At 40.3% G+C, this 14,116-nt stretch overlaps 1 protein-coding gene across 13 annotated transcripts in view; it reads left to right on the forward strand.

The window, feature by feature from the left end:
• The window catches only part of PXK (PX domain containing serine/threonine kinase like), a 53,556-nt gene that overhangs the window by 24,929 nt on the left and 14,511 nt on the right, over positions 1–14,116 (forward strand). For all 13 annotated transcript variants that reach the window (XM_087708755.1, XM_087708757.1, XM_087708756.1 and 10 more), the window contains exons 7-16: positions 903–977; positions 1,827–1,931; positions 3,198–3,299; positions 4,106–4,267; positions 6,670–6,787; positions 7,618–7,696; positions 8,760–8,808; positions 12,818–12,895; positions 13,549–13,635; positions 13,830–13,899. In XM_087708755.1, coding sequence (XP_087564881.1) covers positions 903–977; positions 1,827–1,931; positions 3,198–3,299; positions 4,106–4,267; positions 6,670–6,787; positions 7,618–7,696; positions 8,760–8,808; positions 12,818–12,895; positions 13,549–13,635; positions 13,830–13,899 — 925 coding nt within the window. The remainder of the gene's footprint in view (positions 1–902; positions 978–1,826; positions 1,932–3,197; positions 3,300–4,105; positions 4,268–6,669; positions 6,788–7,617; positions 7,697–8,759; positions 8,809–12,817; positions 12,896–13,548; positions 13,636–13,829; positions 13,900–14,116) is intronic.

Genomic DNA, 14,116 nt, shown 5'->3' on the forward strand with positions numbered 1-14,116 from the left:
GAGAGACAGATAGTCTATGACTTACAACTGGTTGCTTAGGAACTGTTTGAAGGTACCATCCTACCTGGAAAAAGGTGCTTATGACCTGGATCTGAAGTTCCAATGAGTGCCCTCCTTTTTCCCTGCGGTCACATGATTTCATTTCAGGTACTTGGCAACATTTACAGCTATTTGCAACATCCTCCAATTATGTGATTGTGTTTTATGACAGTTTTGTCAAAAAGTAGCACTTCTGGTTTTCGGCCAAACTGTACCAATGTGAAACAATGGCTCTGTCCTTAAATCCACCATGTTCTTTTAATGTCTGCACATCTGCATGTAATGATTGCTGCATTCGCTTAACCACCCCTGCAAAAAACATTGTAAAATTGGGTCGGACAGCTTTTACAACTGTTACAACTTATTTATTTGGAAAATTTATATTGCCGCCTACTCGCTCAAGGTGGCTTACAGGAAATAAAAACCTATGACTGTCATAGGCTCCATTATGGTTGTAACTCGAGAACTAGCTAGGTTAGCTGGTCCCTTTTCTTTCCAGAAGGCTTACAGTCTGAGACTCTTATAGATTTGCAAGTATGCAAGTATGTTATGTAGCATATGGATCCTGAACACTGTGACAATATTTTCTATTGCATTCCTAGACATATTCCCTTTTAGAATTAGTTAAAGCTCCCACTGTGCCAAGCAGAATTCCTTCTTCTGTCTTGTCCAACTGTATTTACTAAAGAGGGAAAGGAATGGGATTTATGCGATTATTTTATCTGCTTTCACATATCTCAAAGTTTCTGTACTATAAGGGGGGGAAATCCATTTCTGAATGACATCAAATGTAAATGTTTAAATAATTTAAATATAGCAATACTTTTACACACCATGTCATTTAGTAAATATTATATTTTTAGGCTGACCTGGGTCCAGATAAATATTTATCTGACAGAGATCTTCAATGTGCTGTCAAGTTTCTTTCTTCCTGTTCGGTAAGTAGATAAGTAGCTTTAAACAGGCAAATATGTATTTGTACACTTAGAGGTCACCAATGAAGATTTGTTCATGATTCTTGATTCTTGATTTTAGAGACTGGCTTATAGATTGCCATCTGAGTTAACTTATAAAGAGGAAACATTGATTCTTTGTAATGATCTCTTGTTCTTATCTCCTTTCTTCCATCTCTCCCAGTTGCAAATTTCCACTAGAACATTTTTATTTTATTTTTTTAAAATGAAAGTTTCTTCTGCCTTAAGCTCAGAGGCTAATGTTGTATTACTACTTCACATCTATAAAAGGCATGTCAAACTCAAGGTCCGTGGGCCGGATCCAGCCCATGGGGTCTTTAAATCTGGCCTGAAGGGCTGGCCTGGAAATAGCAAAGTGCCTCTGGTAGTCAAAATGGGGTGGGGGCACCCCCGTTTTGGCTGGCAAAGTGCTGCAGGAGGCCATCCTGGTCAAAAATGGGCCCTGCGTTTCCCCCTCCTGTGCCTCATTTTGGCCAGCAAAGTGCTGCAGGAGGCGTCCATCCTGTCTCCCGTACCCCCCCCCCCAGCCAGCCCATGGAGGAGAACTACAGTACTGATCCGATCCTCGAAGAAATCCAGTTTGACACCCCTCACATACGTATAATATGGCTGGTTATGGTTTCTATATGTTGCAAGCCAACTTAGACAAAAGTTTACCAAAGCCTACTTAAAGTGTAACATGAATTGCGATCCTATGCACTTCAATGTGTGACTTAGTCTCATTTAAATTGCTGAGGAATGGGGATTGGGAAAGGCTTTATGTAAATATGTATTCCATGAATGTAATGTTAATTCATTTTCTTTTCTGGACAGCATCCTTATATTTACAAAGTCATTTTTGCCACAGCCAGTGAATCTTCTGCACTAGTAATTAGACACTTCAGTGAAAAAGGAACTCTAAAAGACCTTATTTATAAGGTAATGTCAATAACATGCCTTTGTCAATGTACTCCATACATGTGCAACAAATACTATATATTTAGGATTTAATGGATTAAGGATACAGCTTAACTAATAAATTTGTTTTGGTGTTATCTTTCATTTGTGGTATTCTATCAAACTCTGTGTTTGTAACTACAAACCACCCAGAGATGCTGGGAGATGTCAACATTTAATAAATTAATAACAATTCTTCTGTTTTGTGGGCAGTAAATACTCATACATTTAGCCCCTCTTTATATAATAGGCACTCTGGGAAATTTCATCTCCCAGCATCTTTTAACCTTGGTTTTTAAGAAGAGATTAGATAACAATTTATTTGAAATGGTATAGAGTTTCCTGCTTGAGTAGGAGGTTGAATTAGAAGACCTCCAAGGTCCCTTCCAACTATGTTAGTCTGTTATCACTATTGGATACAAAAATTTTTGGTAAATCCTGATTCCTTAGATATACATATTTGGCTGAGGTGTGGCTATAAAAATTGAATAAATAAATATACATAACAAAGGAGGAACGCAGTTCCTAAGATGCTGAGCTTGTCGATGAGAAAGGTCGGCAGTTCAGAAGTTTGAATCCCTAGTGCCACGTAATGGTGTGAGCTCCTGTTACTTGTCCCAGCTTCTGCGACAGCTTCTGTGTTTCATGTGCCTTCGGCATTTAGTCATGATGCCACATGACCACGGAGACGTCTTTGGACAGCGCTGGTTCTTCAGTTTTGAAATGGAGATGAGCATTGCCCCCTAGAGTCAGAAAAACTTGCACATATGTGCGAGGGGAACCTTTACCTTATATAACATAGAGCTGGCAAGTACTATCTTCAGGGCATTTTCTCTTTTATCCAAGAGAGAAGTTCTGCACTTAATAGTGCCTCTGTTATTACACTGGTGTTTCAAACCAAAGTAAATTTCTGTGTTCTTTTGTTTCAAAAGTCTTGTTTAATGTAGAGATAAACTTATGTTTCTGGGATACCCAGGGAATTTCAATATTAATTAATGATTAGCCATATTTAAATAGTTAAAGAAATCATAGTTGAGGTGTGTCAATTCCTGAATCTTTTTATCTGCTATTAGCAATAGGAGATAGATGGATGGGTGGGTGGGTGGATGGATGGATGGATGGATGGATGGATGATAGATAGATAGATAGATAGATAGATAGATAGATAGATAGATACACACAGACATGCACACATACATATATATTATATTTGACACTTATAACCATAGTAGGGGTTTCTTTTGAAAGGCAAAACCAAAAGATCCGTTTCTGAAGAAGTACTGTAACCCGAAGAAAATTCAAGGTCTTGAACTTCAACAAATTAAAACATTTGGCCGACAAATATTAGAGGTAAGAAAGGTTTAATCTTCTACATGAATTTTGATGTGGCTTCAAGACATGATCAGATGAAAGATCAAAAAAATTACGTCTGTCGGAGGCTGATAACAAGTGTACCAAACACCATATTTCACTGCTTTATTGTAGCATTATATGAGTTAAAACCACAACTTTTGTGTCTAAAATTCCCTCCCTCCCAAACACCTTTTTAGAAAATTTTGTCCTTTCTTATTATACTTAGATAAAAAAAAAAGTACTGGAAGAAATGGCACTAGATCCTTTTCTAAATTATCTGATATATCTTAGATACGGTATATAAATACCTAACCAAAGAATTCAGAAGGGAGAGATGCCATTTGGAACACAGTGTTGGCTTTAGAGCAGGACTGTCAATCCCATGGGCAGGATGCGTCACTCGCTGCCCAGGCTCACACCCGGTTTAGTGAAGGACAAAGAGTCCCGATACATCATGTGATGCCGCCAGCCTTGCTTTAGAAAGAGAGAATAGATCCTGCTATGAATAACATGAGATGAAACTTTGATACAGGTAATCCTCGACTTATAACCATAATTGAACCCAGAATTAATTGTAAGTCATAGTGGTTGTTAAGCGGACTACCATGTGGCTGTGACTGATTTTGCTATCTTTTTACAGCAGTCATTAAGCGAATCCTTGCTCATTAAATGAATGCCATCTGTTTTCCCCAATGGGCTTTTTTAGCCTTTGAAGCTGGGATGTCTCTATGGCAAAAAGCTGTAGATGGAAGTTTGTTTTCTGATTGTAAGACTGAAATATTTTTTTGTGTTTGGTGCTCTAGGTCCTAAAGTTCTTGCATGAGAAAGGATTCCCATATGGCCACCTTCATGCTTCCAATGTTGTGTTGGAAGGGGACACGTGTAGGTTACTGGATTTGGAGAATTCTCTACTAGGGCTCCCGTCCTTCTATCGATCCTACTTCACACAATTCCGTAAAATTAATGTAAGTGGAAGCAAATATTATTGCAAATGGGAATTAATTCTGAATGTGATACATGCCAATAATCTATTTGAAACAAAGCAAAAAGTCTTCTAGTGTTGTGAGAAAAGTAATTTAATTCAAGAAGCATACAGAAATGTGGATTGGCGCATACATTATGCTTTTCTAAGATAGTTTAGTTTGGTTGGTTTGGTTTGGTATTATTGGACATATGCCACCCTTCTCCCAAAGGACTCAGGGCAGTGTACAATATAAAAACACATATGACAAAAGTTTAAAAATATTAAATGCAATAACCTTCAATTGACAATTTAAGTCAAATTTAGGATTAAATTAAAATTAACAATTTAAAATTAATAATTTAATTTATTCTATTCAGGCCAGGCCGGCTTGCTGAAAAAGCCAACTTTTTAGGGCATGCCTGAAGGACCGGAGGTCGGGGATTATGCAAAGCTCCGGGGGCAGCTCATTCCAGAGGAAAGACGCTCCCACAGAGAAGGCTCTCCCACTAGGGGTCGCCAGTTGATACTGCCTGGCCGACGGCACCCTGAGGAGGCCAACTCTGTGGGATCATACTGGACGGTGGGAGGCTACCGGTGGCAGTAGGCAATCTAGCAAGTACCCTGGGCCTAAGCCATGGAGCGCTTTAAAGATCATAAGTAACACCTTGAATCGCACCTGGAAAACAACCGGCAACCAGTGCAGGCCGCCTAAAAAGGGTGTAACATGGGAGCACCTAGGTACCCCTATGACAACCCGCGCAGCTGCATTCTGGACCAACTGGAGCCTCCTGGTGCTCTTCAAGGGCAGCCCCATGTAGAGAGCATTACAGTAGTCCAGGTGAGAAAGGACAAGGGCGTTAGTGACTCTGTTCAGGGCATCCCGATCCAGGAAGGGACGCAACTGGCGTACCAGGCAGACCTGGTAGAAGTTTAACCATGTCCTCTGGTTCCTATGATTAATGGGTTGAATGGATATATTGAGAGCTTAACAACTATCTATAAACATAAGGTACAAAGTAAATCATACATTTCTGGCCTTTTGGGTTCAAAATGAAGAGTTCATTTTTCAATTTAGGAAGAAAAAGAATAGGAAATTTTACCTGAAAGGCAACTAGAAGCAGCAGAATGACAACTATTATCTTCTAACTGAAATGCAGTTTTACGGTCCTATTTATTTTCCAGATTAATCTTCTTGTACACAAGAAACATACAGTTGCAATTCATTTGCTGCACAAAAACCATGTCTTTTCCTCAATATGTAGTTATGGAGAGCTCACTTATTAAAAGAGATGCACAGCCTATAGTCCAAAAGCCATGTAATTTGGAAAGATAAATTTTAATGTATATCTTGGCGTAGTCAGTTTGTGGATATGATTTGCAAGACACAACTCGGATGGGTGTAAGTTTTGTGTTTCAAAATTGTGCACTGTAGTATTATGCGATTAAGAATAATCATAGTTTGCGAAGGGATTTTTTTGAAGTAACTAGGAAAAGCTTTCTAGCTCTGTTTTAATGCTAATCCTAAAATCACCTATTTCTGTGTGAGAGCTCACACAGAGAGACAGAGAAGCTCTTGACTTGGACTTTATATTTATAATTAAAAGCCTTGTTGAACAAACTGTGTAAAATGTTTAAGAGTTCTTTTGTTATAGTTTCTTAAGAACCAACAGAATCTCCTAAACATACATGAATCATCTTATATTATAGTATATAGTTCTGTACTCTAAGGGTCTCCAAACTTGCAACTTTAAGATTTGTGGATTGTAACTCCCAGAATTATCCAGTCAGCATGCTGGGTGAGGAATTCCGAGAGTTGGAAGTCCACAAGTCTTAAAAGTTGCCAAGATTGGAGACCCCTGCGCTACTTCAAATATCTATTTGTTCAACTTATAACTACTGTAATCCATCAGAAACACTGCTCCAAGTAGCTAACAATATATTTTAAGAGATACAATTATAATAATAATAATAACATAAATTGAATAATTTAAACACATTAAAAGGATACAGTAGACCATAAATATCAAATGCCTACAGGAATAGGAACATTTCCATAGGATTTGCAGTTTTGGTAGGAAAGTGGATTTTGTAAGGTACCTAAAATCAGCTGGAACATGCAACCTTAATAAATCTAAATAAATTTTAAAAAATCCTAAATATGGAGTAGTCTTCCAGAGTGCCACCTCCTGTTTTTATCAAGCATTCTCCAAGGATAGAACTAGAAAAGGGATGTGTCCCAAATATCTTCAATCTCCATTTTAGAAAGAGTTTGCTGTTGATAAGTCCATGTGTATTGATGGTTGCCATTTATACTTTAAAAAATTTTCCCCATGCTCAGCATCACTCATCCAATGTGATATTTTTAAATCATTCTACCAGTCTATTTTGTTTTCATTCTTGTAGACGTTAGAAGCTATAGATATACACTGCTTTGGACATTTGCTATATGAAATGACGTACGGGAGACCTCCAGATTCTATTCCAGTGGATAGCTTCCCTCCTGCACCATCCATGTCTATAGGTCAGTGAATAACTTGGATCAATGCTTGTCTTATTTTAAAGTGAAACTTGAATGATTCATGTAATTTTAATCCATATGTTAAGACTAAGATATAAGGCAAAGTCACATGAGAGGATAGAATCATCTCCTGACAAAATAACCAAGGGGATTGTTGTGGTCTACTGGCAGCCTGCAGAGCTGGCAGGAGAGTTGGTCAGTGAGGAGGTTGTGGAGGAACATGGGCCAGTCTTGGAGTCTGGGGAAGGCTCAGATGAGGGCTCTGCGTCGGAGGCAGAGAGGGGTCCAGGTCCATCTGGTAATTACATGCCTCCGGAGCCTGACATCAGTGAGGCAGAAGAACAGTGTGAGCCTGTTCCCAGTGTGTCCATGCGCAGAGCTGCCAGGAGGCAAGAACAGTTAAGACCAAAAGGGCGACTCAGGAGTAAGGCTTGGAGATGATTGGCCCCTCCCATAAGACATAAAAGAGGAGCAAATGGATGTGAGCCTTTGCAGGAAGCAATAAGTTCATTTAGTCAGTCCAAGCTCTGAGAAGTCCTGTTTGATTCTATGCTCCATTTCTCTGCAGTGAAAGGGTAGATCTTTGGACTGGTGGTAGATGTGTGGAGAGATGCATGGAGGAAAATCTTAATATATTGCCCCTACTTCCCTCCCACTATGTGATTGTAGTCTGTACAATTAATGTTATCTTTTAATTTAAAAGTCAATAAAGACTCTATGCCAAGCTCATAATCTGAGTTTAAAAAGATACTGTGTAAGGTCTATATGTGAATGGTGCATTATGTCCAACTTTATATTAGAATCTCTGTTTCCCACATCTCTTCTCTTTCTAGTGACTGTTTTAGAATCTGTTATTTCTCCTGAGGCCATGAAGAACGGAATGCCAACTGTCTCCAGGCTGCTACAAATGCCGTAAGTCTGTAGCAATGAAATAGAGTACAGAGATATTGAGAAACGTTTTGAAGAAAAATGAACTAGAAACCTACCATATTTTTCAGAGTATAAGACGCACCGGAATATAAGACGCACCAAGGTTTTGAAGAGGCAAATTAAAAAAAAAAGTTTTTGCACTCTGCAAACCTCCTCAAAACGGCCCATTTTTTTTGTGAAAATGGGCCTGGTTTCCCCGCCCGCCCCAAAGGCATGGATAGCCTTTAGGAGGCTTATAGATTACTCCTGGGGGCTGGAGGGGGGGCAAAATTGAGCAAAAAAGGCCCACTTTTCACTCATTTCTGCCCTCCCCAGCCCCCAGGAGCTCTCTGAAAGCCTTTTACAGCCCCTGCACAGCCATTTTAGTGAAGGGGCACGGTTTCGGGAGGCAAAAAATGCTGTATTCAATGTATAAGAGACACCCAGATTTTCACCCTCTTTTTTGAGGGAAAAAGGTCCGTCTTATACTCCGAAAAATACAGTAAGCAGAATAGAAGAAGTCTTCAACTTACGACCACAATTGGGCCCAAAATTTCTGTTGCTAAATCAAGCCAGTTATTAGGTGAATTTTGCCCCATTTTACCACTTTTTTGCCACAGATGTTAAACTAATCATTACAGTTGTGGATCATGTGGTACTTAAGTGAATCTTGCTTTCCCCATTGACTTTGCTTGCCAGAAGCTGGTTGGTTACAAATGGTGATTATATGATGCTAGGATGGTGCAACTGGCATAAACACTTGCCAGTTGCCAAGTCCTCAAATTTTGATCATGTAACCCTGAGGAGGCTGCAACAGTTGTAAATGTGAAAATCAGTCATAACTCACTTTTTTCAGTGCTGTGATGACTTCAAACAGTGATGGTTATAAGTTGAGGACTACCTGTATAGACTTTGATTGAAGCTGCTGTGCCCAACTGGTTTAACAAAATCATTTACCTACATTTCCTGTACATTTGTGCAAAAGGAACAAGTTAAGTCCAAGTGCAAATTGTAGGATGGCTATGAGTTCTTCCAGGTGACTGACTTTTTTTTTAATTTCCATTAGGTTATTCAGTGATGTTCTTCTAACAAATTCAGAAAAAACACAATTTAAGGTACAGTTGAATGATATTATTTGGTTTGGGAGTATATGTCAGCGTTCCAAATAGCATGCTGAATTAAATCAGAGTCCAAGGCAGAGCTATCCTTAAAGTTTCAATTTAATAAGACAGACATGTTGGCACATCTGTGGAAAACCCAAATCTGAGAACTTCCTGGGATTCCACCCAGTTGAAAGTTCATGATCTTATCCCCACATGGTCCAATTTTCTTCTGCCACACTGGCATCTTCACCCAGCTGGTTCCGGTCAGGTGCAGAGGTGTGGAGACAAAAGATGACCTTGGGCTTCTAGAAAAGAATGACAACAACACATTCCACAATTCTACTCCTTTCTATTCCCCCCCTCCCAGCTACTACACTAATGAAACAGCACAGTGAAATAAAAGAGAGTGTGGCAGGCCAAAGATCCTAAAAGGTATATAACTGCAGGCCTGACAGTATGTTTTATCTAGCAGTGCTTCACATAACATACAATTGTTAGCTGATTGCTATCTTTCCACCAATTGTTCTAGATCATTATGTCATTTTAGGTAACTTCCACATTAAGATTCTGCATCTGCCACTCCGGACTTTAGTCTTCTCAGGATTTTGGCAATTCTATAATGCTAAACTGATTTAAACTTACCTTACTGGCTATATATTTTTCTTTCATTTCTCCAACATTTGTTTACTTCCATAAAAATCAGTCTGCCTTTTCTCTGTTTTAATTTTAACTGTCCTTTTCTCTCTTTGAAAGTATATTTTTCTCTTTGTACACTTTATATAATTTTCTTTCCTCTTTATTTTTTGCTTGTGGGAATTTTTCTTACCAATTTCTCCCACTTAACCATTCCATTCCACATCTTTTTGTATATTTCCTAGTAGCATAACTTCGCACCTTCTATCGAATTCTCTAAAAATTTCTTTTTCATTTTTGTCCCGTGAAGTTTCCATGCCCTCTTTCCATTCATTCTGTTGGAGGAGAAATGTATCTCCTATTACTTTTTCGTACAAGACTTGTACTTTCATTTCCTGCAGTTTCTGTAATTTCACTTTTTTTCACTGTTTTCTTTTTCCTCATGTTTTTCCTAAAGCCTGCTGTTAACACAATCATGAAATAGTATGTCCTACAAAACCTCTGATTACACTTGTGCCTTCTACTAACTCTGCCATGTATTCAAAACAAAGAGATTTTATTCTAAATCATTCTTCTCTTTCATTTTCGAGTTTCTAAACAGCCTATAGTAATTACCGGTACTTTTTCACTCATTTCATAGGAACTGTCTCAGAGACCCAGTTTGGTCTAATGATTAAGACACAGGGCTAGGATCCAGGCGGTCGTGACCGCCTCCCTTCGGGAGGGGCACTTCCCCGCCGTACTCAAAACGGCGGTGGTGAGACCCCTCCTGAAGAAACCATCCTTGGATCCAGCCATTTTAAACAACTTTCATCCTGTCTCCAACCTTCCCTTTATTGGGAAGGTTGTGGAGAAGGTGGTGGCCTTCCAGCTTCAATGGGCCTTGGAGGAAGCTAGTTATCTTGATCCCTTCCAGTCCGGCTTCAGACCTGGCTACAGCACAGAAACCGCTTTGGTCGCATTGACCGATGATCTCTGGAGGGCCAGAGATGGAGGCTATGCGTCCATCCTGGTTCTCCTTGACCTCTCAGCGGCTTTCGATACCATCGACCATGGTATCCTTCTGCGACGACTGCAGGAGGTGGGGGTGGGAGGCACTGTTTTGCAGTGGTTCTCCTCCTACCTCTCGGACAGGTCGCAGTCGGTGTTGGTCGGGGGGCAGAGATCGTCCCTGAGGCCCCTAACATGCGGGGTGCCGCAGGGTTCGGTCTTATCCCCCCTACTATTTAACATATACATGAAACCGCTGGGCGAGATCATTCGGAGGCACGGGATAAAATACCACCAATATGCGGACGATACGCAACTGTATCTGTCCGCCCCGTGCCAACTCAATGAAGCGGTGGACGTGATGAACCAGGGTCTTGAGGCCGTTAAGAACTGGATGAGCGCTAACAAACTGGTACTCAACCCAGACAAGACCGAGTGGCTGTTGTGTTTCCCTCCCAACAATTTGGCCAATGTTCCAACACTTAGGCTGGGGGGTCAAATTTTATACCCCTCAGATAGGGTCCGCAACTTAGGAGTCCTCCTGGATCCACAGCTGACTTTTGACCACCAGTTGTCAGCTGTGACCAGGGGGGCATTTGCCCAGGTTCGCCTGGTCCGTCAGTTGCGGCCCTACCTAAACCGGGAGGCTCTCGCAACAGTCACTCGAGCCCTTGTGATCTCTAGGCTGGAATACTGCAATGGGCTCTACATGGGGTTGCCCTTGAAGTGCATCCGGCGACTGCAGTTAGTCCAGAATGCAGCCGCGCGAGTGATAGTGGGCGCACCGCAGTTCGCCCACGTTACACCCATCCTCCGCGAGCTGCACTGGCTACCTGTCGATCTCCGGGTGCGCTTCAGGGTACTGATGACCACCTTTAAAGCACTCCATGGTAGTGGATCTGGGTACTTGAGAGACCGCCTTCTGCCGATTACCTCCCTCCGACCGATTAGATTGCACAGACTGGGCCTCCTCCGAATCCCATCCGCCAGTCAATGTCGACTGGCGACTACACGGAGGAGAGCCTTTTCTGTTGCAGCTCCGACCCTGTGGAACGACCTCCCCGTCGAGATCCGTACCCTCACCACCATCCAGACCTTCCGCGCAGCCCTCAAGACCTGGCTCTCCCATCAGGCCTGGGGATAGGTTCCCAATTTACCCGCCCGAGTGTTGACTGTTGAATGCAAGTTGTGTTTTATTATTTTCTTCTGTTCGCACATTGTTTGTCTTCTGATATTGCACCCCCTTCCCTGTGATTGTAAGCCGCCCTGAGTCCCCTCAGGGAAAAGGGCGGCCTATAAATCTTAATAAAATAAAAAAAAATGAAATAGGAAGCAGGAGACTGTGAGTTCAAGTCCTGCCTTAGCCATGAAAGCCAGCTCTTTGTGACTTTGAGCCACCCACTCTCTCTCAGCCCATCTCACCTCACAGGGTTCTTGTTGTGGGGAAAATAGGAGGAGGAAAGCATCTTGAATATGTTCGCTGCCTTGAGTTATTTGTGAAAATAATGAAGGCAAGCTATAAATAAATACTAATTTTCATACATTAGTTCATTTATGTCAGAATGAATGAAAAGCTTTTTTCATGGATCACACTTGTTCACAATGATGTACTCCCCCCCCCAAAAAAAACCTCATGTCTTGTTCTTCTATTATATCCTTCATTAGAGTATGACATGTCTATATCACCTCTCTGATTACCTACCACCTCTGTAACAATCTTGGTGGTTCCTATGTTCTAATATACATATTAGCGTATTTCTTTTTAATTAAAGCTACACCTATACTTCCTTGCATGAATTCATCAACTGTACAACACAAGATTGAATTCAGACCTGTTCCATTTCCCCCCCCTCTTTTAGCATCACAGAGACCCAAAAACTTTTTTTTTTACTCTTTCATGTGATAATTCATGCTCTTTACAATTCACTTTGCTTATGTTCCAAGTTGCAATACAGCGTACTACAAGGCATGAACATCATGGGATTGTCCATAAATATTGAATTCTGATACCCACTGTGACTTTGGTGAATTGAGACCTTCATATAACATGGTTCAGTAAGACAGAGAAGGAATAGAATGCAATAAAAGCCAACTTTAGACACAGCAAAAGTTACTATTTTTGAACTCATCAATAAACTTAACTGATTCTTCTGCTTACTTCAGTAAATATTTTCACCACTGCAATATTTAGTTCTTCTGCTTCTGATCTTGTTTCACCCTTCTTCATGGAGAGAAAATCCTGCTTTGCATTACATTAATCAGAATAAATTTGCCTCTTATGCAAAGTTAAGCCTTTTTTTCCACAGTGCTTAATTTGACTATTAATTAACATGAAAATATCCATAAGGGTGTTAGTTTCTGTGATTGTAATTTTTGAAAACTTTTTTCTCTTTATCAGATTCCAGCCAAGTTAAAAGAAGCTTTAAGGATTGCCAAAGAATGTATAGAGAAGAGGCTAGTAGAAGAACAGAAACTGGTAACTTACAAACTTTATTCTGTGCTCCCATACTTAAAATTTATAATATGCTGTAATAAGAAGCACAGCAAATAATATGAATCTTAGAATCTTAGAATAACAGAGTTGGAAGGGACCTTGGAGGTCTTCTAATCCAACCCCCTGCTTAGGCAGGAAACCCTACACCACTATGCATATATGATTGCCTGTGTTTTCATGGAGAGGCCTGTTCTTGAGGACTTGGCCATTTGATAAAAAGAAACAAAAGTCATTTTAGAAAAAAAAAGTCTCTGACAAGATGGGCAGTATAGAAATGTAATAAACAAATCAATAAATAAATGTACCAAAGGAGATTTAAGGAGACATTAGTGATTTTTGCTTTTATACCTTGTTTCCCTGAAAATAAGACCTTCCTGAATAATAAGCCCAATCGGGATTTTGAGCGCATGCGCTAAAATAAACCCTCCCCCCAAAATATTGCAACACAGTAGCAGCCATAAGGTCACCATTCTCGCCGCCTCTTGCACCTCAAAAATAATAAGACCTCCCCAAAAATAAGGCCAGACACTTATTTTGGGGTTCAAAAGAAAAGAAGACCCTGTCTTACTTTCAGGGAAACACGGTAGTGTAGCACACTTTGTTCTAAGTCCATACTTTTCTTTTTTCACTGAAAGATTCATCAGCACAGAAGATTGACGAGAGCTCAGTCGCATCATGGGTCAGAAGAAGAGAAAAAAAGGAGGAAAATCTTGGCACGGAAAGTAAGCTTCAGCCCAATTTAAAATAAATGCAGCATATTTCCAACCAGTGTTTTTATCAAATATTTAAACAACCATGAACTGCTCTGTCAACTCTTCTTTATGTAATAAAACCTTGTCTGATAGCAACATGGTGTATGAACACAATTTATCAAGCAAACAGAAACTAATGAGTCTTTTCTTTCTGCTGTTTGAAGAAATCTAAACGTTCAGCCTTTGAGAGCGGAGAAGACCAGTCGATAAAATACAGCAACTCAAACAATTCAGGTAACCAAGTGTGGTTTTTCCTGTAATGCATGGCACCGAAGTGATCTATTTTTGTCGCAGGGACACTCTCAGGGGTTTTGCTGTTGTTCAGGTTGTGGACTAGGGAAGCTTTCTTCGTAATGGTAGCTACAATATATAGGAATTCAAGGTGGTTATTCTTTCCTGTTATGAAAATAAAGAGCAGGGATTACTTACAATGCCACCTTCACAAAAGAAC

Source organism: Thamnophis sirtalis, unplaced genomic scaffold (genome assembly GCF_051295495.1).
Source record: "Thamnophis sirtalis isolate CommonGarterSnake01/CBP01778 unplaced genomic scaffold, rThaSir2_p1.2 scaffold_3, whole genome shotgun sequence".
Classification (NCBI taxonomy): domain Eukaryota; kingdom Metazoa; phylum Chordata; class Lepidosauria; order Squamata; family Natricidae; genus Thamnophis; species Thamnophis sirtalis.